At 34.7% G+C, this 27,677-nt stretch overlaps 1 protein-coding gene across 9 annotated transcripts in view; it reads left to right on the top strand.

Annotated features, from left to right (window-relative positions):
• The first annotated feature begins 265 nt into the window (after positions 1 to 265).
• Positions 266 to 27,677, top strand: part of LOC149779870 (uncharacterized) — a 56,144-nt gene continuing 28,732 nt past the window's right edge. The window contains exons 1-2 of one of the 9 annotated variants that reach the window (XM_089936546.1): positions 341 to 702; positions 21,039 to 21,708. In XM_089936546.1, the coding sequence (XP_089792672.1) occupies positions 21,437 to 21,708 (272 nt within the window). In that variant the 5' untranslated portion in view covers positions 341 to 702; positions 21,039 to 21,436. Of the gene's footprint in view, positions 285 to 340; positions 703 to 4,282; positions 4,811 to 16,871; positions 17,134 to 18,085; positions 19,037 to 21,038; positions 21,709 to 27,677 lie in introns of those variants that run through there. The other 8 variants (XM_089936547.1, XM_089936548.1, XM_089936545.1 and 5 more) reach the window with 8 other exon arrangements.

The raw sequence follows: 27,677 nt of genomic DNA, 5'->3' as shown, positions 1-27,677 counted from the left end.
TTGATTCCTCACCCTTTCGGTCGTTAGACCGACACGCTAACCACCGAGCTACCGCTCTACAATGAACTGAGCATTAACAAAATAATAGCTGCGAGTCGATATTTAATGAGCTAAAACAGGAGTTTTAAATCTCGCCGTATGTTAGTGTCAGCTCATATTAAATCAAATAAGTGGTGAAAGATTCCGTACTCCCACGTTATAAAACTAAAAAGAAAAACGAAATCTAATTGAATATGTATGTGTACTATAGAACGACTCAAGAGTATATCAATTGACAAGTGACGGTAGGTACAACATCTATAAAGTTTATTTTCTTAGCATTCAATATTTGCTAGGCGATGTGCGAATCGTAAGTGAAAGAAAAACCGTCTTCGATAGCATTCACGTCGTTTTCACGGCGGTTTTTATTGTTGTTCTGGTGATACATTCTTAAAAAGGAAACATTAATCTGCTGGTGAAAGTCATTAATTCACCAATCATTCAATACACGGCTTTGTCCACGTAATGGTTGCACCTCCAAGCACAAAGAGACTTTGTGAGGACTAACTTTTTCCATTACGCATCACAAATTATGTGGTTGCCGATGGATAACTTGTGTTGATGACTGTTAAGTTTACTTCTGTTTGAACCGTACCGGTATTTATGGAGTTCATCATCCAAAATGCGGCGGACAACACCGATAGTTTTCACGTACAACCAGAGGTAGGATTTTGTTTTACCTATAAGTATATTATGTTTCTTTGTCCCGTAACAATTATTCACCATTATGCACACGAATATTTGTTACGAGTAATTTTGGTTTTGCTTTAAGAATATGCTGCAAGGGTTCAAACTATAGACTTCTATTGACAGGAACCTTAAATTTAAACGAAGCTTGCGATATGTTTCAGCTCTGTCTCCTCTATTAATTTCCTCTCCTTCCACCGCTGCCAACACTCCCAAAACTACGCCAGCCGTACCATCACCACCACTACCACCGATGATAATCTAAAATACTGATTACCTTCATATACCATCAGCAGAAAAAAACAACAGTATCATCATCATCAATAACAACAACAACAACACCAATTACAATGATAATTAGTCTGAAATACCAATGTTGAAAAGCTACATGTAAGTTTACTTCGTAAGGATATTGCTGAAAATATTTAATTCTTCATGAAGTATAAGATTGGTAAGTTTAAATTTCTTTGATCCGATTGACAAAATGTAACTGGTTGTGGATTTTATATATATATTATATATATATATATATATATATATATATATATATATATATATATATATATATATATATATAGAGAGAGAGAGAGAGAGAGAGAGAGAGAGAGAGAGAAGTAACAGCAATCACTTGTCACTTGTGTTGGATGTACTAGACCATCAACAACCCTTAAAATAAATATTTGAAAGGGTTAAAACTTTGGTACTAATATAAGGCCTGACACCTCCTTTTCATTAAACTGTATTATCATACATTTCATCCGACCTAGAGTTTTCAGAAGGCAACCTAACACCAGGTGTATTGTACATCGGCATATAGCGTATTAATCATATACACTGTATACTGTGTGACTACCTATAAAGGCGTGATTATATCATGTATTATAAATGGGTAATAAAATATTTCCTTTTATGCATAAAAAAAATTGAAGTTCAATAGTGTAAACTGCAAACTCACGGGCTATAATCGCATTAATTAAAAACAATATTTCCATCGGCATGGGAAAACTTTGAATCCTCCCCCCCGATATACACATGATCAAGAGGAAAATGTACATAGAGTAGTTACTGCTATGCTCATAGTATCAACTGTTTGCGAAGACTCTTTTGCATTATTGGCATCATCATCGTCGTCACCATCATCGTCGTCGTCATCATCAGCGGCAGTAGCAGCGACGTATGGGATATATAATATGTACGCCCTATCTTTGAAATACCACAAGACGTATATATTTTTCATTTAATCAGAAAACTTCACAAGTTTTATTTATACCACATACAAATACACATAAAAGTACATTTGCAACTGACACAAGATTATCTACAGTAGCTGTATGTTGGACCAGAGAACCGCATAGAAATAAACTCGGAATGGTTGTAGGAATACATATATTTTCCTTGTGATTGGTGATTTGCCCTCGGCAGAGTGTACCATATTTTGTAACACGTAAGGGGGCTCACTCGTGAGCGAAGAAAAACTTGCATGATTCTAGCTCGTTGTCCATTGTTTACCTCATGACAACAGTAATTGTTGTTAAAGGCGCACATACTACAATAATATTTCTCTAATCACATAATGACCACACGTCACGCACTTCTAATGCCACTTTTGCATGACTTTTCTTGCTTCACATTTCATGACTCATCAATAAACATTTCCAGATCGAAACTGTATACTTTACGCCACGAATCGCGAAGCCCGACTCAAACATGAACAGGAATAATTATTCCTATCACAAATTACTAAATACTTATACATTCAAATATCCAGAGAATTCCTTATGGTGAGAAGTTAGGGAGGGTCCCGATGGTCCATTTTACCAAATTAATCAATGATGCCATAGAGTCTAGTGAATACTGTATGTTATGATATCTGGTCTTAGAGTTTGACTAATTACTCGATTTGAGAAATATCTTCCCAACACCGAATCCCAGAATCAAACAAATAATCAGCAATATCTAACAAAGTAATAAACAGAGACGTAAATACAAATAGCAATCCCCCTATGTTTACTGCAATTTGTTTCGACAGAAAAGGCAGACAATGTTTTGATTTTAACTTTTTTCCTTCCGCTGCCTTATTGTGTCATATGAACAAAAGTTCCAAATATAGTTCTCAATGGCTGCTAAATGTGTCCAATGTTTCCTTCGAGTCTTGACAGTAAAGACGGAAAATGCTGCTAGTTCCAATTGGCAATTCATCCATGAGCATTATAGGCAACGATAACCGTATCATCTGCAGACACGTATGAATGTATCATTTGCATTGGCGACACGTTTCATCACATGTATGAATTTATCATCTGCATAGGCGACGGGATTCATTACCTGTATGACTGTATCATTTGCATTGGCGACGAGTAGCATTACCCGTGTGGCTGTAAAATTTGAATAGGCGATAAGTTTCATTAGCTCTATCAATGTATCACATGCATAGATGACAAGTTTCAACACCCGTATGATTGTGCCATCTGCATAGGAGAGGGGTTTCACTATCTGATTGAATATATCATCTGCCAAGTCGAAGAGTTTCATTCATTTTACGACTGTTTAATCGGTATAGACGACGATTTTTTTCACCTATGTGAATGTTCGCATTTTAATAAATTCAGAAAGTAATCGATACCCTTGGCAACCTGCACACACACACACACACACACACACACACACACACACACACACACACACGTATATATGTGTGTGTGATAAATTTCGTTTGCCTAGTACACGTGCACTTCGAGTGGACATTTTGTATCCTTTGGGAGGGGGAGTGATTGCTCGTAGTTAGGCGCTCTTGCACAAGAGTTAGTCGATAGGTACTGTTACTCGCGGCACGCGTACGATTCCTGCTCAAGATAGTTCCCAAATGACGTCATCAGCCGCCATATTTGTGGTCAACTGGCAGTTTTATGTGGTGTTTGGAAGTTGAAATAAATTGAATTTCAAAATTCTTTTACGAAAATTACATAAATAAACAGAACACAAATTAGGCTTTGTGTTAGTATCTATAGTTGTGATTTATAAGTTGACTTTGCTTCAGTGTGTCTTGTTAGAAATGGTAACATTTGGTGGTCACATATAGGAGCAACTGCGAGGTTGCCCATCGTCCAGGTAAAATGGGCAGAATATCGTCTGCTAGTGACCTTAACGGGAAGCAGCTATTGTAACTCTGTAACATGTTTGCCTATACGCGTATGTTCAGCATGTTCTCAGTTCAGCACTAGGGCAATGATGGGTAAACATGTTGACCCACTTATATGAATATTTTTGTTTGATGTTTGTCTTTTAATACAGGTATGTGTTTAATATAAATTCAACACAAACATATTAAAATGCCAGTAAAATTTTCTTTGGATTCTAATTTGTGAATTTGTTAAAAGGTAAACCCACCCTTTGAGTGCATCGCGCATGAGTCGAGCTATTCTTCGGGTAACTCAATATTACATGTATCTTGCCGTGCTTGAATAGATATATTCAAGGAAGAAATAATTAAATATCATGCTTCTGTACACGCTGTCATGTTACACTGGTATAATAACGCCATAACTGGTCCTACCTTGAATTTGGACATATTGATCCTGCACGTTAAGACTACTCTTTTATTCATAAACATTTCGACTAGATTTTTGGGTACGGTAGAATTCATTGGGACGACTGTTAAAGGTGGCACGGGTGTGTACCAATCATACATTGACTATTGAAATGAATTTTTCAAGGTGAACTAGCAGTGCGAATCGTTCTATTTGGATTAATTAAAAACATTGATTTTCTTGGGAGGAATTCTAAATACATTAGTGAAGAAACGAATTGCAAAACTTGGTTTAAATTATTATAGTGTGCTCATTACAAATGGAGAACACCAGTTATGCACGATAATACTGTTGTACGGTGATCCTTTATTAAGAACTATGGGATTCGCCGAGTCCCTAGGGAGGGAGCCACCGGAAAGGGGCCAATTCCACCGTCATATGACTTCAAAAAGAATTCCAATCCGGGTAATTTTGCAGCAGATTAAAGAGACTGAGGCTATCGACCGTTTGAAACCCCCTAAGCGTTTCAGGGCGAAATACAAAGATGACGGGGAAGGGTAAGAAATATAAAGATGAGCTTACACATTTTAGCTATAATGCTTGGTTTCCACCACCAAACCCTATACCTACCCACTGAGACTTGTTCAGCCCTTTAACAAATGCGGAAAGTAGCATTTCTATCCAAATGCCGATAATTGAACACAGAAACTGGATAGCAGATGTTTAATATATGGCGTATTGAGATCTTTCGGTCTATTTCCCGTCCATATTAGTCCATGATTATTTTTCCGTCTGTCAATCCAATGTCGGTCCGCTCGCCTCCCCTCCCCTCTGTGTGCACCTTAATGTCAGTAATTTCGTTGTACGCGGCTATTTCTCATATCCAGTATTTACAGCTGTTGTATTATGAGCGCCAGATTGTCGTTATCGATCCGGCTGTGAAGGACTAGCACACAATGGATCAAGTATTTAATGTCTTAGTCAATAGTATTTATTTAATTAGACATTCAAATAATGTTGAATGTATATGATAATAGGAAGTATAAAAACACACCTGATCTACTTCGTAATATCATCCGACTGCAGTGTTGGGGGTTAGTGATCACGCAACGGGGGGGGGGGGGTCAGAGCGATAGAGGAGACGAAACCTATTTTCCAGGTTAATGCCTAAGTTTAATGCAACTACTGTTTTCTACTAAGTGTACCCCAAAATAGATTTAGCTTAAAATTTTCTGATATGTGTTTGTTTTGTGTACTTAATGATATTAAGACAGATAGCAATGCCATTTAAGTTTTAGAAATGAAGATATTTAAAATGATAGAAATGATACCATTTAAAGTTATAGAAATGATATTTAAAATGATAGAAATGATGCCATTTAAAGTTTTAGAAATTTATGCAGTTTAAGTTTATAGGAATGATGTCATTTAAAATTTGATGAATGATGCCATTTAACAGTATTTAAAGTTTTAGAAATGATGCCATTTAAAGTTTAAGAAAACATGCGATTTAATATTTTAGAAATGCCATTTAAAGTTTTAGTAATGATGCAATTTAAAGTTTTAGAAAACAAGCCATTTAATAATTTAGAAATGATGCCATTTAAAGTATAAGAAATGATGCCATTTAAAGCTTAAGAAAACATGCCATTTAATATTTTATAAATGATGCCATTTAAAGTTTAAGAAATGTTGCCTTTAATATTTTAGAAATGATGCTATTTAAGTTTAAGAAATTGTGCCATTTAAAGTTTTAAAACTGATGCCATTTAATATTTTAGAAATTATACCATTTAAAGTTTAAGAAATGGTGCCATTTAAAGTTTAAGAAAACATGCCATTTAATATTTTAGAAATGTTGCCATTTAAAAATTTAGAAATGATGGTATTTAAAGTTTAAGAAATTGTGCCATTTAAAGTTTTAAAAATGATGCCATTTAATATTTTAGAAATAATACCCTTTAAAATTTAATAAATGATGCCATTTAAAGTTTTAGAAATGATGCTATTTAAAGATTTAGAAATTATGCCGTTTAAAGTTTAAGATAACAAGCCATTTATTATTTTAGAAATGATGCCATTTAAAATTTAATAAATGATGCCATTTAAAGTTTTAGAAATGATGCTATTTAAAGATTTAGAAATTATGCCGTTTAAAGTTTAAGATAACAAGCCATTTAATATTTTAGAAATGATGCCATTTAAAATTTAATAAATGTTGCCATTTAAAGTTTTAGAAATGATGCTATTTAAAGAGTTAGAAATTATGTCATATAAAGTTTTAGAAATGATGCCATTTCAAGTTTAAGAAATTATGCCATTTCAAGTTTAAGAAATTATACCATTTAAATTTTTATTAATAATGCCATATAAAGTGATTGAACTAGCCTGGAAATCATACAGCTTTTGAGTTTGAGTCTGAGCTGGAGATTTTGTTTCAACTAATCATAAATGTCGCTACGTTGGAAAGGTAATTTCTAATTGTCTGACACCATAAACTACCAGTTATAAATGGCGTTACTTTGGAAAGGTAATTTCTGATTGTCTGATACCATAAACTACCAGTTATAAATGGCGTTACTTTGGAAAGGTAATTTCTGATTGTCTGATTGCATAAACTACCAGTTATAAATGGCGTTACTTTGGAAAGGTAATTTCTGATTGTCTGGTAGCGTAAGCTACCAATCATGCATATCGTTACGTTTGAATGGCAATTTATGATTATCTGATAGTATAAACTACCAATCATAAATGTCGTTACTTTTGAAAAGTAATTTCTGATTATCTGATAAGTGTAAACTACCAATATTAAATGTCATCAATTTTGAAAGGTAATTTCTGTTTATCTGATAGTGTAAGCTACCAATCATAAATGTCGTTACTTTTGAAATGTAATTACTGTTTATCTGATAGTGTACATTACCAATCATAAATGTTGTTACTTTTGAAAGGTAATTTCTGTTTATCTGATAGTGTAAACTCATTTTCAGACTCCAGCTTACAATTATATTGTCCATATGAGGCAAAAGTTGGTAAAATGAGAACGTTGTATATAATTTCAATGTGATATGTCGAGTGTTTATATTGAATGTTCCATTTCGTATTTCGAGTTTTTGCAACTTTATCCGTTGAATTACATAGCGGTGGTTGAAATTTCTATTTTCTATGTTGAATTTGAAATTTTACAAGTTGATCTACACATAATTCAAGAATATATATTTCACATCTTGAATAAAACTGTTGCATTGAAAGTTCCATTTCATATGTTGAGATTTCAAATTGTATCTGATAAAGTACACAGCCATAGTTGAAAACTTCATTTCGTATGTCGAGCTTTTAGATTTTAACTTCTTAAATACGGAGCGGTGGTTGAAATTTCGATGTTGTAATTCGAGAATTTCTATTTCTTTTGTTGAATCAATTTGTTTGTGTTCAGCGTTCCATCTAATATGTCGAGTTTTCAAATTTTATACGTTGAATTACACAGCGGTGGTTGAAAGTTTAATTTCCTATAAAACATTGTTTTTTGTTTTCTCATTTATTTACCTTTTTATCCTACCTGATGTTTGTTACATGTATGATGTAAAGCTGTGATAGGATCTGTCATTTGTAATCTGATTCATGATCGGGCAAAGTAACTGTAAGCACAACAAGCCAAACTAATCATGGTCTCAAACGACTTTTATTATGTTTATAATTATATAAAAAATCACTCATGCAATATATCGTTATATTAAGAGACTTTTATAATGAGAGGGTGCTTTCAGTTTAGTATTTTTAGGTCAGTTTCTCTCACAGTGTTAGTCCCAGAGCAATGCAACGTCGTAGATCCTTCTGAGTGAGTAACACACATATCAGCTAAAGTAGGTCACTGTAATGTTATATTTGCCTTTCAGTATTTCACTCTTTTAGTCTCGAGCATATGTTGGTGGGAAGGGAAACACTCAGCCACTTTTCCGGGGGAGACATCAGCGTTGTCATCTGTTTATTTTTTATTTTTATTTTTTTTTAAAATTTGCGTACATTTCCTGAACCTCTGTATATATTTTCATTATACTTAGTATACATAATTAGGATTCTAAGACAAATCATTCTATATATGCACAATGGCCTGGGTCACATACAATTTTAGTTAAGGTTTTGCATATTTTTTTATATTATTTGCCAACATTTCCTTAATTTCTTGGCATTTATCATTATAAAGCAAAAACGCTCCATTCGGCGACACACTTGTTTACCCAAGCGATCTGGAGACACTGTCACAGTGGTATAAACTTAACATTTAGGTTTGGTTGAAGTATTATCATTGGCTTACATTTCCCAAACTCCTGGATGGATTTGTTCATACTTGGGACGAGTCATAACGAAGCTGAGACATGCCCACTTGCCCTTAGGGTCATGGCACAATCCTATGAAATTTGCGCTGAGGCTTTAATTAAAGAGTTTTGTTTGTTTGTTTAGTTGTTTATATTATCCGAACAACTGAATGGGTTTTGTTCATATTTGGAGTAAATCATTATAACTCCAGGACCATTCTGCGACGCGCAATCTCGCCCCTTTGATCTTTGGGTCAGAGTCATATAGAACATATGCATTATGGTTTTTGGTTAAGACGTTTCATTTGATGATGTGTCCTAAACGCCTTGATGGATTTTGTTCATACAGTGGTTGAATCGCAAAGAAGGTAAGACAAACGATATATACTCGCTCCACATTTGGAAATTGGGGTCAAGGTCACACGTTTTACCTCACTCTTGCTTGCAGTTTCAACATATGGTCTACTTGTGTTTAGTTCATTTTCTCACGGATGTTATAATAATAATAATAATAATAATAATAATAATAATAATAATAATAATCATAATAATAATGAGGACTTTGTATAGCGCCTAATCTTTAGAAGCTCTAAGCGCATTACAACATTAGACAACACCTATAAGATAAAAAAAAACATATAATGATATGATTACAAAAACAAACACATGAAATTAGAATACATTAAAAAACATGCTGAGAATATTTAAAGTAGGAAACATTATTAGGTCTTTAAGTTTGTTCTTGCAGTCGAAATAAGTGAGTTTTGAGAGCACCCTTGAATGTGATCACTGTGTTTTTGTGTCTAAGTTCAGTGGGCAATTCATTCCACGTTGCATAGCCCTGGTATGCTAAAGAACGCTGTCCATATGACTTTGGTTTCATATTGGGAATAATGAGTATACGATTGTCAGAAGAGGAGCGTAAGTATCTTCCTGATGTGTACACATGGGTGAGGTCGGATTGGTATGTTGGACTCGAGTCCGACAGTGAAATGTAGCACAGAGAACACATTTTGTGTTTGATTCTGGATCGAATGGATAGCCACTGTAGGGTACAGAGCAGCGGGGAGGTGTGCTCTGATCGTGGTACTCTAAGTATGATTCGAGCAGCTGTGTTTTGAACTTTTTGAAGTTTCTGGAGTATATATTGAGATGAACCAGACAGAATTGAGTTACAATAGTCCAGTCTTGAAAGTACTAATGAACACACAAGTGTTTTAGTGGAACCAACTGAAAGATATTTGCGAATTGGGCTGATGCGTCTCAGCTCAAGATATGCAGCCTTGCATATGTTCATGACATGTTGGTGCAATGTGAGATTACTGTCCAGAGTAACACCTAGGTTTCGTACTGATTGTGTGAATTTAATGTTGGTGTTGCTGATATTTATTGTTTGAGGTAAAGGATGTGAATGAGAAAGTCTTTGTGTTGCGATCAGAATGGCCTCAGTTTTATCATCATTCATCTGCAGCTTGTTACATGTCATCCATGATTTCACATCAGAAATTCACCTCTCTACCCCTTGGATGGTAGCATCAACTTCAGTTGGGTGGCTAGATTTGTATATTTGGGTGTCATCAGCGTACAATTGGTGAGACACTGGATGATGATCTATGACAGTTGAGAGCAAATGAGTGTACAGAATCAAGAGAACAGATCCAACAACAGACCCCTGTGGAATACCACAACAAATATCAACCGGGCTGGAATATATTCCATTTGCATATGTAATTTGTGTCCTGTTGACCAAGTAGGACGTTAACCACAGTAAGGCTGTATCATGAATGCCAAATACATGCTGGGGACGGTGAAGCAATATATCATGGTCTATTGTGTCAAATGCTGCAGACAAATCAAGGAGGTTGAGTACTGTAATCTTTCCGCTATCCAACGCAGAGAGAATGTCATTAACTACTTTTAGAAGAGTTGTTTCAGTACTGTGGTAAGGGCGATATGCAGATTGTACGCTGCTAAAAGGACTGTTTGAATTTAGATGAGATACAAGCTGGGATAGAACAACCTTTTCTAAGAATTTTTTATGTGAATGGGAGGTTATAAACTGGGCGGTAGTTCTTTACATCGTTATGGTCTAATGTTGGTTTTTTCAGCACAGGCTTTACAATTGCAGTTTTGAAAAATGATGGGAATTCCCCTGATGAGAGAGAGGTATTAATAACATCAGTTAGTGAAGGCAATACTGGATCTAAGCACTCAAGCAGCAGTGCTGTTGAAATTGGATCAAGTTCACATAACATTGGTGTACTCTTCTTCAGTATTGTACGTACGAAATCCATAGAGACAGGTTCAAATGCTGCTAATGGTTGCCGCTCAAATTCTGTATCCCAACTGTATGGTGACGACGAGTCAATTGAAATTGTGGTCTCAAGCTTATCTCTAATGGTTTGTACTTTGTCACGGAAGAAATTTGCAAACATGTAAGGAAGGTCGACTGGAGGGAAGGTAGTTGGAAGTGGTGTAGATTTGTTCCTTGACATTAGCTTGTTAGTAATCTCGAAGAGCACTTTGCAGCTAGAACTTTCCATGATCTTAGTAGTGTAGTGGGCTGATTTCGCTGCATGGACTATATTTGTGACATTCTTCTTAGCGGCTTCATAGATTTGCTTATGAATGGTGAGTCTGGTGGAAAGCCAAAGCCTCTCAGCTTTACGGCAGTCTCTTTTAGCAGTGCGAAGCTGGTCCCTAACACTGCTATACCATGGAAAACACTTTTGAATTGATACTCTGCACTTGGTAGCTGGGGCATGTTTGTCAAGCAATGAACGCAGGCAGTTATCGAGTTTTTCTGCGATAGGAGGTAAGCAAGTTGTTAGGTTGGCTTGGATGTCGTGCATTAGTTTGGTTCTATTTATCATACAGAGGTTCCCCTTAGTAGCAGATAAAGGTGGAGGGTTAGGGACTGATACCTTAAGATGGCATATAATGCAGAGATGATCTGATGCAAGGTCATGGGATACCAGGGAGGACCGTAGAATGTTATCATCAGGTCTATAAAGAATTCAGTCTACAATGTGACCATGTTTATGAGTGGGTTGGTTAACTGACTGTTTGAGGTTGAAAACATTAATGGAATCTATGAGTTTTGATGTATTTGGGTTTCCGGGACAGTCAAAGTGAAAGTTGAAATCTCCAAGAATAATCAGGTTGCCACCAATCGAATTTCCATAGTCCAAAAAGAGAGAGCCAGTCAGCTTGTTTTTTCTACTCAGAGGAGGGCGGTATAGGCAGAAAAAATGGACTGAACTTTGCTCCAGTGTGAGTGTGGCTTGGACTAGTTCAAACGATGTGTGGTCGAAATTGATGATAATTATGTCTTACTTGGTGTTGAGATATGTCTTGGGTAGTGCAACACACAATAAAAAAATATGATCTTTTAAGAAAAGGTTGTAACAAATAAGCAGGTACACTACAATTATGCATGACAAAAGTGCACAGGAGTGTGCAGTGAGCGGTACATCTCCGTCTTATTTGAGTAACGTTCACTTCTACTTCTCTGGCCAAGCCATTTTAGAATGGCGCCACGGCAGGCTTTTCTTTGCCGTATTTTATCCCGTGTTAGGCCATTTTATTACACTATGCCAGGTGCTTTTCGAAACAATTTATCCTTTATTCAGTTGCTAAATGCCCCATTCATTTCTCGTGAACGTAAACGTGATTTTTTTGTGTGCAATCGATGAATTTCATATAAAACATTGGACTTGTCGAATTTTTTAATCAACTGATTATTTAGAAACTTTCTTTTTTATGACCATGATCATCATCATCAACAACAACGACAACAACAAGAACAACGTTAATAATAATAATAATAATAATAATAATAATAATAACAACAACAATTCAGAGGCGGATGGGTAGGCGGAAACAGCTCACCACTTGCAGAAATGGAAGCAAATAGAACGTTGCCTATAGCAAGTGTTCTTTACGGTTAGATGGTTAAAATTATGGACCGTACGCGCTAAACATACAGAGCCTTCCTCTTAAATATACTTCTTGATCAGCCCCTGAAATTCACGATAAAATGGTATACCCTCTTGACCGTGTGAGGTCTGTTTACAGGGCCGGCGCTACCATATAGGCAAACTAGGCAGCCGCCTAGGGCGCTGATTTCAGGGGGCGCATTTATCCAAATCAACAACAGTTTTGAAAAATAAACAAGTAAATTTCAGTTTTATTGAGGGTCATTGTTTATCCTCGTTTATTTCATACAGGGACAAATAATAGGGTAGATTCAGTCTGACCGAAACACCAGGCTGACCGGAATTGTTTATAAATTTAGAAATCAGTATTTTCCGGGAAGGGGAGGGGGGGGGGGCAGAATCTAACCTTGCCTAGGGCGCCAGATAGTCTGGAGCCGTACCCTGTATGTCTAGTGCCATTTTTGGAGGATAATTACCTTGCCCATATTATATCTGGGGAAAACCTTTTAACACACACACACACACACACACACGAAGATGAAGTGATTCTTGCAACAAATATAACATACTGCTCAAATAATCAATTATACTTTACTTACTTTATTATATACTCCTTTTTGTTCTCCGTTAACTTTAAATTGTCAGATCTGTGCAGTATTCCACGACACTGAACACCTTGATATTGTGCGCACGTTCACGACACGTGTGCCTATAGTAATATAGTGTATTAGGAACTGCAAATAAACAGTGTACACTCATGTCATAAACTTTAGGTTTCAGTTTATTAGATTTGCTTGTGAATGAACTAAAATAGCTGTTTCGTCTATTTGAAAGTAGAGACGATAAAGTGAAAAACGTGGATGAGTTTACTGAGCCACAAATGAAACTTTCAAGCAGGTAATTGAATGAATGAATGTGATATTCGGAATGTCCACAACAAACGTGAGAGACGCAGTATTGAAAATATGATTCTGATGTTTTAAAAAATTATTTAGGAGAAATGTTGGTAACTTTTTGTGAATGGAATGTGTGGACTGTCTGGGCTATATGAAATAGCATAGAAAAGCATACTGAGCGTAAGGGCTATCCCATATCTATATGAAATAGCATAGAAAAGCATACCGAGCGTAAGGGCTATCCCATATCTATATGAAATAGCACAGAAAAGCATACTGAGCGTAAGGGCTATCCATATCTATTAGATATGTGTTATTTTATAAGTGAAAGTACTAAATTCGTGGGAAAATGCAGCTGAAGGTTTTGGTAGAAAATGTAAGGGGCTCAGAGCCAATAAGCCAAGATTACAAAGAATTCTTTTTCCGAAGGCTGAATGGATCGAAACGCAACAGCTGCTTTGCAAATTTTCGCGTTAAGTTTTTGATACAATGTTTCGGATTTAGGATAGTGATAAACGCCATACAGGTCATAAAAGAGCTGGGAGAGCATGCAAGTGACCAGGCATGAACATGCCTACTTTAGCTGGTAATAAGAATGGCCAAACATATACTTACATTTTTTCATATTGAATCACACGAGACATGGCATGGGTTCTAAAGTTTGATTACACATTTCGAAATTGTACAGTAATTTCGACTATGTTCGAAGTGCAATAACATTCTCCTTACTGCATTCAAAATGAAATGAAGGTGATATTCCAATGCGATTTTTTTTTTGATAATTAGAATTGAAAGAGTTAATATATTCCCACATTAAGATTCCAAGCATTCAATGACAGAACAGAAACACACAGGAAACTAAGTCAAGACACGTCCCTCTCCGCTCAAGTCGCAGACAGATATATTTTGTGTGGAACTGACATAGCTAATAAGTCCAGCGGAATTGAATAGAATCGAGAAGAAGAAAAAACAACAGCAAACAAACAAACAACAAAATCCATTCATTCCGGACCAAATGGAAAATATGTTGAAATGCTAAATCATTCACAATATGCCTCTAATTTTTTATTGTAAGTAGACCAAAAGCTACAATTCTGGTTGAAAGTGATGTCGAGCGCGCGACTAAGTTCAAATTTCCATGGGCGGAGTTATGTGCGTATTAATATTGTTGTTGTTTATTGATGAATCTGCGTTTGTGCATTTATTATGGAAGACAGAATAAATTCAATTACTTTGTTTCTTGTAGTGTATTTTTTAAAATATAATTAAGCCTTAGGTAGAAAAAGAAAATGAGTATATAATATAAAGTTTACTGCATTTGTATGGGAAAATATGAACTCGTTTTGTAGGATGGATACTTCATTCACACAGGTCGTGTTCCTATTTTCCCATACAAATGCAGTAACCTATAAGTAATGTTTGCCTAAATACAACATTAAGCTTTCTGTCTGTATGTCTGTGTCTGCCCATGTTAAAGGGACTGTTCCCTTGGAAGATAAATATCAGGTCTCACCCGAATAAGTTAAAGCTGTTTGTTTAGAATTACATTAAGCGTTAAAAGTCCCATTTGATAATCAGACTTTGTAAATATGCCAATGCCAAATCAATATATAACTATTTATAGGTGTTTACATTAAAGGCGTGTTTATGACACAATTACCTCTTGTTACCGGAGACCTTTACAATTTTTATATTTATTGAACTCATAAAGGTTCAAAAGAGAGTTATAGGTCAAATCAACATAGTATCTACATTCACTTCGCATTGCATTCTGGTTAGGAAATATAATGATCAATTTTACTGTGCATTTTTTCTTTTCTTAAAAAAATTGTTGCTGTTGATTTAAAAAATGCACATTGCTCTGATCAGAAGGAGAACTTTTAATTATTTACAAGTGTTTCAAAGAAAGATTATGTCATCATGTACACCTGTTAAACCGTACATTCTATGTTCGTTGTGTGTCAGTAATGTCATTCAACTCTTCTCACATAATTTGGGCTAGAGACTTCAAACTTTGGGGTATATTTGAGGGGTTGAGGAGTTGATGCCCAAGGGTTTTTGAATTGGAATGTATCCTCTGATTGCTTAGATTGTGGTATATATATATATATATATATATATATATATATATATATATATATATATATATATATATATATATATATATATATATATATATAAAACTGACTCCTCCTCCCCCGACCCTTACATATATAAATTTATATATATATATATATATATATATATATATATATATATATATATATATATATATATATATATATATATATATATATATATATATATATATATATATATATATGTGTGTGTGTGTGTGTGTGTGTGTGTGTGTGTGTGTGTGTGTGTAAGGGTGGGGTGGGGGAGGAGTCAGTTTTGTGAAAAGCGTGTGCATGGTGCTGCTGTTTACTTGATGATTTTCAGTTATCAAATTATTTAATGGCATCTAAGTATCAACTTAGTCTTTTACTGCACTTGCTTCAAACTCCATACTGCATGGAATAGTCTGATTGTCATCAGAATCCGTGGGTTTCACAGACACACACCCCACTCTCTCTCTCTCTTGCTCTCTCTCTCTCTCTCTCTCTCTCTCTATCTTTTTCATATTGAAATTCAACTGTATTTCGATACAAGACTTTCGCAATCATCAAGAGGATGCAAAAAATTACAACAGAAGAATAGAAGATGATACTATACAAGAGGATGAAATAATTGCTTTAGAAGAGCATGAGATAATTGCTTTAGAAGAGCATGAGATAATTGCTTTACAAGAGCATGAGATGATTGCTTTACAAGACGATGGGAAATTTGTTATACAGGAAAACGAAATAAGCTATACAAGAGGATGAGATAACTGCTATACAAGAGGATGAGATAATTGCTTTACAAGATGATGGGAAAATTGTTATACAGGAAAATGAAATAAGCTTTGCAAGAGGATGAGATAATTGCTATACAAGAGGATGAGATAATTGCTTTACAAGAGGATGGGAAAATTGTTGTACAGGAAAATGAAATAAGCTATACAAGAGGATGAGATAATTGCTATACAAGAGGATGAGATAATTGCTATACAACAGGATGAGAAAATTGCTATACAACAGGATGAGAAATTGCTATAAAGGATACTATTGTTATCGTCGAAATATGCAATTTAAGGGGGGAAAAATGTATTAATAATAAAAAGGTTATACCGAGTTCTTCTTGATTTCCTTTCAATTCGCTGATACATCTTACCAATACATTACAAGAATCGATGTACACATATCTAGCATAATATTTGTGTATTACTTATAGCCATCAATGGCACAATCTTGTTAAATGTGTAGATAAGAGACAATAAATCTTACGTGTCCTTAAGAAGCAACCATATAATTTGAGACAGGGTATGATACCTGTGGGCATATCTCTTTCACTCTGCACACCTAGGTGTAGTCACTTTCGATTAATTCAGCTGTGTGGATAAGACAAGAAAGAAGGAGTTTCACGAGATGATTCATGTGACATCCTGGACGACAAGACGGGACCTAATTTTCAATGTTATTGCTTTTTTTTTTTAAACCTGTGGACTTAGACGTCTATTTGAAGCTACTTAAGGTGATACTCTAATTTGTCTTTCTTCTGCTTGTGGGCGACCCGATGATTGAAAATCATTCTGTTGAGGGTATCGCTCAGTTATCCATCTGAGTACTCGAACAGCCGTGATATAAAGGTGCAGAACAACTGCCCGTGTATCCCGATATATATATATATATATATATATATATATATATATATATATATATATATATATATATATATATATATATATATATATATATATATATATCTGTGGTTGGTAAAAAAGTCGTGGCCGAGCCGCTGTGGATTGTTTTTCATACTAGAAATTTGGGAAGCTAGCGCTAAAAATGACTCATTTTGATCATCAACCCGTTAGTCATCATACACATTGTAGGTCTTTCCCGAATCGTCGCTGGCGCCTCACGAACTCGGTGCTAGTTAAACTTTTCTTTGTTGGTGGGGGTGGGAAAGCGCATTAGATGAGTCCTCACTCATTCTTGTTAGGCAGTTGTTTCAAATTATTTTTGAAATATATGAACGCAGCCAGACCTGCATATTGCATGGACCATCGGACTGTTAGGATTAACCCACAAGTGCCTGTTTCATAGAGACATTGTCTTAGTTCTCGATTTAATTTTCTTTCTAAACACTTTGTTAATCTGACTGTTGTTCTCTCTTTTCAAACCTTAATTATATTTGCTGTCGAATTATGGATACGTACGTTTTATAACTGTTTAGGTGTTGCCTAGCGTATCTGGTTATACGAAAGTGCTCCAGCGCGTTTCCTCCACTTTGACGTGGACACATTCTGCTTTAACTGACTAGGTGACGTTTTCATCATCAGAGGCTTACTCCAGCCGTTTAACCCATGTAAACAAGAGACATCTAAATTACAAATTATTGTTGTGAACTCTTTTGAATTCCAGACTATTTACATCTCGCTTTCTTTTGGGAATAGTCACGTGTCACGCGTCTTCATCATACATTTCAGGGCACACACGTTTTCCGATATCAGTTATATAGGTTGTCATGATTATTGACTGATCCATATCTATATTAGTATCCCCAACAGGTTAAACAATAATGGATTTAATTAAACAACCTGAATCCATTATTCCAATTCACGTATTGAGTTAATAACTGTGAAATGACTCTAATTTGCATTATGTACTTGTCTTCATGGAAGTTGAAGTATCAGGTTATTCGCTATTCAATTTCCGGTGCTTATCTCAGTTGAGAATTTGATTTGATCTCGTTTAAGTCCGATTTTCTTCTTCTTTCATTAGTTCCGCCAAATGCCGTGCTTGCACACTAAACGGAAACGCATTTTATACACTGTTAAATGATCTACGTACAGCGTGCAATATTGTGAAGTGTAACTAGAATGGCCACGAGTGCAGTAGGCGGTTATCGAGCGTGTTTTTCTTATAGATATTTTTTTTCTTTCTTTTCTACAGTCTTACTAATCTGATACTTATGTTAAAGATCTAGAATTACGGAATAATGGATCAGCTGTAAATTCCTCATTTTTTTCCCGACTGAGATGCAACAATTTTAGAGTTTTAGATACAACCTAATTCAAAATGTCGGCTGCTTCTCGTTTGTTGTGACATTTTAACAGCTATTACCTTGATTGGGCACTTGATCAACAGGCAAGCCTAAATCACGCTTTTTTTTAAATATACGGTATTGCTACTGGATTCAAAACAAATAGCTGTTTCTATAATGCAATGCATGTCTTAGTGAAAAGAGATAAAGCGTGCAACGGTGTTGTGTGATTTTTGTTTCGTCAGTATCATTCTCAAAACTTTGTAACAGGACTACTCTGCACTAATTACAAACAATGTAATAATTCCTGAAAGTGTCATTTCTTCAATAAGGGAGGTTCATCTGTGTGAGATTTACAGCCCGTTTAAGGAATTCTATTGCCTCTTGCAGTCTGTGGTAGTTATCTAGTTGAACAGAGACGTACACGTTTATCGTTGTATACGTGCTTTCTATCCAGTTAAAGGATTCTCTTATTGAACAGGATGACATCAAGTGGATAAAAAAATGTGAGCTCCTTGGTTATACGTTCTCATGGAATGACATACAGTCTACGGGATGATATGACATACTTCTTTGTGTTATTATGTCTTATGATTATAATTTGATTGGATGGGGTTTGTCATGGGATATGTGTGATATGCTTTATATTTTGATTGGATAGGGTTTTGTCTAGGGATATGTGTGATATGCTTTATATTTTGATTGGATAGGGTTTAATCTAGGGATATGTGTGATATTCTTTATAATTTGATTGGATAGGGCTTGTCTAGGGATATGTGTGATATGTTTTATAATTTGATTGGATAGGGTTTTGTCTAGGGTTATGTGTGATATTTTTTATAATTTGATTGGATATGTTTTTGTCTAGGGATATGCGTGATATTCCTTATAATTTGATTGGATAGGGTTTTTCTACGGACATGTGTGATATGCTTTAAATTTTGATTGGATAAGACTTTGTCTAGGGATATTTTTATAATTTGATTGGGTATAGTTTTATTTAGGGATATGTGTGATGTTCTTTATAATTTGATTGGATAGGGCTTGTCTATGGATATGTGTGATGTTCTTTATAATTTGATTGGATAGGGTTTAATCTAGGGATATGTGTGATATTCTTTATAATTTGATTGGATAGAGATTTGTCATAGGATATGTGTGATATGCTTTATATGGATTTATTCTTTATGTTCACGTGACATCATAATCATACACTTCGAGGACGAGGTTCGATTAAGGATGATCTTTATCACTGAAAACAGTTACGAACGCCTTCAGTTTTTCTGACGTCACTTTGATTTACTGATTCAGAAAACTCACTAATGTGAGGATGTTTTTTTTTCTTCCCCAAGCCTAATTATTTCAGAACAGAAGAACATAACATTTCAGTGAAATAAGACATATTGCATTAAATTAGCATTTTTAAAAAAAGATATATTTCATTGCTTGTAACAAAGAACAACCCATGTCATTTACGGTTTAAGATTTACATTTTTTAATTATTCAAATCCTCTGTTTTGGTGGAGTTTTTTCTGCTTGTTGTTTTCGCTTGTAAAATAATAGCCACATAGTCTGCCTACAGAATTCTTGATAATGTTTCGATGTGTTCGATAATATTTCGATATGTGCTGACGTTCTCTATTGCTGGGATAGATAATCTATTTTATTACTTAAGCTTTAAGTTCTATGGGATACATGTAACCTGTTTGTGGGTTGTAACGTTTAACACTAATGCTGGATACACACTGTAGCAATAGTCTCTGAGTGTTCAAATAGTAAAGAATCTAACAGTGGGATCTTGCTCTGAAGAAATTGCTGAATGATACCGTGATCTATCCCATTGTCAGTGATGACCCTTTATACATTTTCGGTCAACCCCAAGTAAGAAATTTCAGCTAAGGTGTATTGGCTTCGAGTATACTATGTTTTCGTCAGAATTTTACCCTTTTTCAAAAGGTCTGCGAAAATTGTTGTTTGCTTTAAGATTGTCATTAAATTTTCCATTCATTGCACATTATCTTGATTGAGCCATCAACTTTCATATTGCCAATTCCATGTTTACTGTTTATATCTATCAGCGATGTGTGTACCAGGCAATCCAAATCTTTTGGAGCATTTCCCCATATCTGAATTTTCTACATTTGCTCAAGAAAATGTTCAGTTAAGGCCCGACAACAAGTAAGAACATTCATCAACAGCAGAAAGGCTCACATTTTTTTTATTATCGGGATATACATTTATAAACTAATTTAAAGTCATTATATTTTCAGTTAGTTTTCGGATCCGATACTTTGGTTCATTTTTTGGTTTTGCTCCACGTATCTTGAAAATTGGCAAGTGGATTATAAAACGCCCTTTGTCGCCCTCGAATTTAAGTTTTCTTCAGCTACACAGATAAGAAAATGGTTCCTTGAACGAAAAGAAATAAACGGTAACGCAGCTCTATTACAGGAATCCATACTGCAATTTATTTTGTGCAATGAACAATGTAGATAATTTTCTTTTAAGGAAATAACTGGATTTGCTGGAGATAAGATCGTCCATAAAATATACAGACTTGCGAACGCCTGTATCAATAGAAGACAAAACCGGAACTAGATGACGGAAGACGTCAGAACGCCTATATCGATAACAGACAAAACCGGAACTAGACGACAGAAGACGCATGCGGTTGAAGTTGTTGGCATTCTTTTACGTTAGTTTCATGACATTAAGCACTGATTTAAATTCCCGAGGCAGGATTGTAATTACATTAAGCATTCTGTCCAACGTTAAAACCTTACGGATGAATAAACAAAGCTAACGCACTTCCTAAATTATTTATATTGATTTTCCATTCAAAATTTTGTGCAAAGCGTTCGTGCAGAACGCTATCCTTGCAGTTTGGCTCATAAAATATTCAAAAAATGTCTGTAAAACAACAAAAGGAAATAATAAGAGAGCTGGAGAGCCAGTTCGATGCGAGCCTTTTCGTTTCCAATGGTAACTTAACTTCGGATTGCGATAGAGGGAGCGAACAATTATACCTTACAAGACAAGACTCTGGTCTTCAGAGTAGAAATAGGAAATTAATTCAAGAAATTCTGAAGAATTTCGACATGGAGAAAAGTAAAAGACATTATGAGACATTGAATGTTGTGGAGTATACTTTGGATCCTAACAACTTTAGTTATGACAGGTAAGCCAGCATTACAAAACACTTCTAAATTAGTCATTGTTTTTAAATTGCAAGAATTGGTTTCATATGCTAGATTTTATCAATAACATCATATATACTTTTATATATATATATATATATATATATATATATATATATATATATATATATATATATATATATATATATAATACAAAAAAAAACACTGATACAAATGCCTGTATGATAGTAATACTGATATTAAATATTAATTCTGCCTAGTATTATCAAGCATTCTCCTGTAGAATCCAGGGATAGCCCTTCCCGTTATATATATATATATATATATATATATATATATATATATATATATATATATATATATATATATAATCTTGTCCTCTCCGTGTTTGTTAATTAGATGATCTAGTTAGTTTTGTATTAAAAAAAAAGCCAGGTACAGTAATGAAACAGTGACAGGAAACACAGCATTCTTGTTTGAGGTAGCATCGTAATTTGGTAAAACACACCATTCCTCTTTGCTGAAGACGAGATAATCTAGAAAATAGACACAAATCTTCACTTTTCTAACACTTAATGCTTTTTATGCTCATATGAAAGTAAATCGTAATACATGTATTGCATAACAACACTTTTTATTTACTTATAGTTATTGCACAGAAATACTTTAATTTACTTATAGTTTGTAAAAGAAGAAAGTAATTGAATTACAAACATGTACGTCTATTTTATAATGCACATAACACTAATCTTTTTGCATTAGTAGCACATGTAATATTTACAAACTTTAGTTACTGTACATGTCAAAATTTGAGAGAGAGAGAGAGAGAGAGAGAGAGAGAGTTTTATCATGTTCTTAAGACTTGTCGGAGAAAAGTTGCCAATTAGCCTTTGCAACCTTTGACTGCGTTATATCACCTTCATCGTCGAGTGTTTGGGTGGTTAGGCGGGCCTGGCTTTCATTGTGGCAGGGCAGGTATGTGGGTTGAGAGGATGGGAGAAGAAAACTGGAGATATCAATTAGCTTTATCTTATACGCATTTGTCTTAAAGCAGACGTTTAATATTTTAGTTGATCGATGGAATTAAAGTGAAAAACCATTAACGGTTGCTTATTTTATTCGATGAAATGAAACCGAATGAAACGGTTACTTATTTTGATCGGTGAAATTAAACTGAAAACCCATTGAAGGCTGCTTATTTTGATCGATGAAATGAAACTGAAAATCCATTAACGATTGCATGTTTAATCTGTGTATTTTATAAATGCGATGAGACTGTCATATCCTTGGACCTTATAAAGCTTAAATTCATATTTTGTTTTGTTTTGTTATGTTTTGTTCTGGTTTGCTTTTAAAAGCAAAGAACGGTACCAGAGACTTACAAAAATGGTACTAAGAGCTGCCTCACTTGGCGCTCAGCAAAAAGAGGTTAGTGTTAGGACTGGTCGGCCTGGTGTCAGAATAATGTGACTGGGTGGGACATCTTGCTACATGTCTGCAGCATGATGCCCCAGTGCTAGACATCACTATAAACTGCCACACTGCAGACATCGTAGCTATATGACTGAAACATTGTTAAAGCTACGTTAAAAAGTCCAAATCACACAAAGAATGGTAATAATGATGAACTCATTCTTTCAAGACGATTGCTCTTTCAAAAGCTGTCCTATTTTGCTGGATTATTGGTGCATTGCATACCTGATTAAAACTCATCGGCAAGCAGCGATATAGTTAATCTAAGTAACTTGTCCTGATATAGTTAGTAAAACCAAAACAACACAACCATGCCGATACCACTGGTAAGGGGTCTATCTGTTTGTTCATGATTTCAATTAGGTCAAATACCTTGTCAATAATTGCTGTTTGGATTAAAACCCACGTTCTCTGAACACAAAACTAGTGCTGACTGGCTAGATGCATTCAGTGATAACATTCGTACTTGGAATGATAGGATTGACCCGAGATTATGATTCCATTTCCGCTATAAAGCAATCAAATTTTATATCTAACCGGATATTGCGATAAAGAAACAAAATGTGGGAGGATACGCACATTTTGTTTCGCTATCGTAATATCCGGTCGGATATAGAATCTGATTGCTTTATCCACTAGTAATCTTGGCCGAAGTTAGATTCGGGTCAAATTGCGATTGAGATTAATGATATCAAGGTAAATAACAAATGTGCGCCTAAGAAAAGAGAGAGAGAGAGAGAGAGAGAGAGAGAGAGAGATTAAATGTGCTACCTTTGCTCGTAAACCAGAGACAATGATGTAATAGGTTAAATCAAGATCTACTTTAAGAAGAAAAAAATGGGACCCGGTTTGACTGGCTGACGCTTTGTATAGTCGAGACTTGAATCACTTTGTGCTTTTCAATAGTGATTGATTTATGAAAAGAAAATGCAGAAGTTCACATCGTGCACTCATCGCCACCACTTAGCCAGGGTGTTTAATATTTTTTTTCAGCAGGAGTAAAACTGGCTGATAAATTCTTGATGGTAGGCGATAGATATTGATTTTTGACAGCTAGGATCCAGACAGTGTCACTGTGATGATTGTTTAAATGGAGTTTTACATAACGTCCCGATCGGGGGGTTCCGTTAATGGAGGTGCATGGGCTTTGTATCGGTGAGAACACTCAATGGTTGCTGTAATCAACTATCTAGTTTTACATTAGCCACTTTTAAATCAGCTCTAAAATGAAAGAAAAAAATGAACCAAAAGGAATTACCTGAATTCTTATCACAAATGAAAGTTTTAATAAATACAGCACGGTACATGATTTCCAGACCATAAAACATTTATTCAAGCAGTGCATACAAATATTTAAATCAGTGTTGCCTACTATTATTGAAATTGTTAGATACACTTAAAAAGTGCAACCAACTCAGATTAAGTTCTGTCCGTTGGACCATTCATACTTGAGTATTTCACAGAATTAAAACAAAATTGCTAGATCAGCCAGCCAGATAATTAGCCAAACATAAAATAACTATTTTTATTTCTTGACTACATTAAAATTAATGGTATAAAATTACATCGTAGTGAATTCAATTGTTTGTCAGAGAGGTGAGATCAAAATTTAAATTTTAGCATCAACAAATAATTAATGTTTTTTTTGTTGGGTTTTTGGGGCAAGTTTGGACGAGATAAAAGTGTGGACAGAGTTAGGACGGGATAAAGTGTGGACAAAGTTAGGACGGGATAAAGTGTGGACAAAGTTAGGACGGGAGAAAGTGTGGAAAAGGTCAGTTGTGTTGAGGGATAACACCAAGAGAATTCAACTTTTGATTTAATTTGCTTCAAAATTAAAAGAAGGTATATTGCAATGTTTCTGAAAAGAAACAGATTAGTGTATCCTTTGTTAATGATATTTACATCGAGATAAACAGAATTAGCCAGCATATCTATATGATTAAATCTTAACAGTACGAAGACGGAATAAATTATGTATTTGACATGGGCAAATATTCAGATTTATATAAAGCTAAATTCATAATACTATTGGAAACCCTTGTAAATTTTATAAAACTATGGATGACAATCCAACAAAGTAAAAATAAATTATTGAAAACATGGCTTCGTTTAAAACAGCACACGAAAACTATATAGATGAGGTATTCATTGGAATGGCATAATTTGCCATCAATCTTAAATAAGTAATACGTTTGAAAGAGTTAATTCGTTGTGGATATATTGAAAATAGAAACCTCTGTTTTAACTGGTCTTTATGTTGACTTGATAACATTAAAGACAATTTCATAAAGTATTATCTGGATGATTTTCCTTTTAAAATGACAAGGAAAGGACATTACTCACGATATGTTTGATGCGTTCCTGCAAGTCAAGCTGCTTTCAGAAATATTAAACAATCGTTAGAACAAATTCAGCTATACAAAAGAAAGTAAAATAGTCTAAATGATAGAATGCTTTCTGAACATTATTCTTACACGTTACACAATAAAGCGAGGAAAACATTTCGCTACAGAGAGGTCTGTAGTTTGTTATCTGGATAACCACTCCAAAACAGACATCGTTGATACGCAAGGGTATGACAATGAATAGCAAGGGATGAAAGTACATTTTGTCACTTATTTCACATACGCTTAGGTAAAAAAGTGAAAACTTAAAAGTAGGATGCCATGCAAAAGCATATAGAGAACTATTTTAAGAGAGATAATTTGTAAAGTTAGTGTATGAGGAGGGAAAACACTTTAAAACTGGAAAGTTAAAGAGTTGATGGAAAATGAAAAGTATATACTACTTTCACGCTTACTGATATAAAAGCGTATGCACTAGAGAGGTTTAACAGAAACTCAAGAGCAGACTGTGAGAGTATTGTAGAAAACGAAACAAGATAATGGTTTGACGTTTTAAAACATTTAATTGAATTGTATAATACCAGTCGTCATTGATCAATAGACATGACACCGGTTGAAGCAAATAGGAGAGAAAATGATCAAACCGTTCTGTACATAACAATAAATCCATTTGTAAAATCCATGATAACAAATCCATTTGTAAAATCCATGGCAACAAATCCATTTGTAAAATCCATGACAACAAATCCATTTATAACACATAAATCTACAACTGATTTATAAGTTACAGTTTTAAAGTACAAAACAATATTTGCAAAAGGGTACCTTACTAACTTTGAGGAAGAAATATTTCAAATATGGCAAGTAATTAATTCTATACAATCTAGTTGCGTACAAACTGAACATTTGAAGAGATAAGAAATATAGGGTATGCTTTACGAGTACCGGTTACATATATATATATATATATATATATATATATATATATATATATATATATATATATATATATATATATATAGTGCATACATGTTTGAGAGCACATCAACTTTAAGCTTTGGCAGAACAATGTATGTAATATGAAGGATTTAAACCACCCACAATATGTGAATCTGTGTTGATCATTAACATCAACCAGAAACAACACAATAGTGTAAAGAAAAATGCGATAAAGCGACCATGGTGTAAAGCGATGACAGTAAATATATCAAGTTGATTCCAAGAAGAAAAATCTGCCTAATAAAATGTAAATACTGGAACGGTTCTATGTGATTTGGAACAAGATAAAAAGTAACAAAATCACATATACGTTTGATTAGAACCGTACAGCCACTCCTTCTATGCTCACTCAATATTAAAAATAATCTGATCGTTTGAAGCGGAATCTCAGCTGAGGTGATGACCTTTTCAGCGTCATTCACATGCATACCATCTAGAAAAGACCATTGCTTTAATAACTTGAAGGAAACACAAAGAAGGAGGTATTTACCCACGCTACAAAATAAAACCAGCCGTAGTATCCCATAGTATGTTAAAGTCCTGAATATAATTAGTATTCCTAAAAAATAGCGAAACTTATGTACCGTTTTAAACACAACACACGGCAGGAGGGCTTACTTACAAGAGCAACAGCCAACGGCCACGAATGTACAGTAATCAACCAAATTTTTCACTTTTTTCTAGAAAACGAAACAATTTTTTTTACACAAAACCCAAAACAAACAACAAAATCATCCAATGTAATTTAGGTCTAGACGATTGACTACTGGACTGAAAGATTGCGTGACTTGGTACTTAACAACCTGGGTAATATTATTGTATATATGATCATCTACTCATTCAGGTATATCATAATCACTGACACCTCTAATGACTAAGTAAAATTTAAAAACAAAAAATACAATAGCCAAAAGCTGAATGATTTCTACCATGCATTTAACGAAGAGATAAAATGGAGTATATTTAATTGAATTTGTGATTGGTGTTAGCGACAAGTTTGCGAAAAAGTATCATTTTTATATAAACATCTTTTTGTCGTTTTAGAAGTTTTAGAAATCATGGTTTTTCGATGGCGGATCTATGTGTTCAGATGCTGTAGCCTCTACGACTTCCACAATTTTACATCAGTAATGTGACATAGCCTGTTGAACGCTCAAGTTCCACACATG

This window comes from Sinohyriopsis cumingii, chromosome 16 (genome assembly GCF_028554795.1).
Source record: "Sinohyriopsis cumingii isolate HCF-2022 chromosome 16, ASM2855479v2, whole genome shotgun sequence".
NCBI classification, from domain to species: domain Eukaryota; kingdom Metazoa; phylum Mollusca; class Bivalvia; order Unionida; family Unionidae; genus Sinohyriopsis; species Sinohyriopsis cumingii.
The sequence above is the reverse complement of the archived record's forward strand: the minus strand, read 5'-3'. Positions and strand labels throughout refer to the sequence as shown.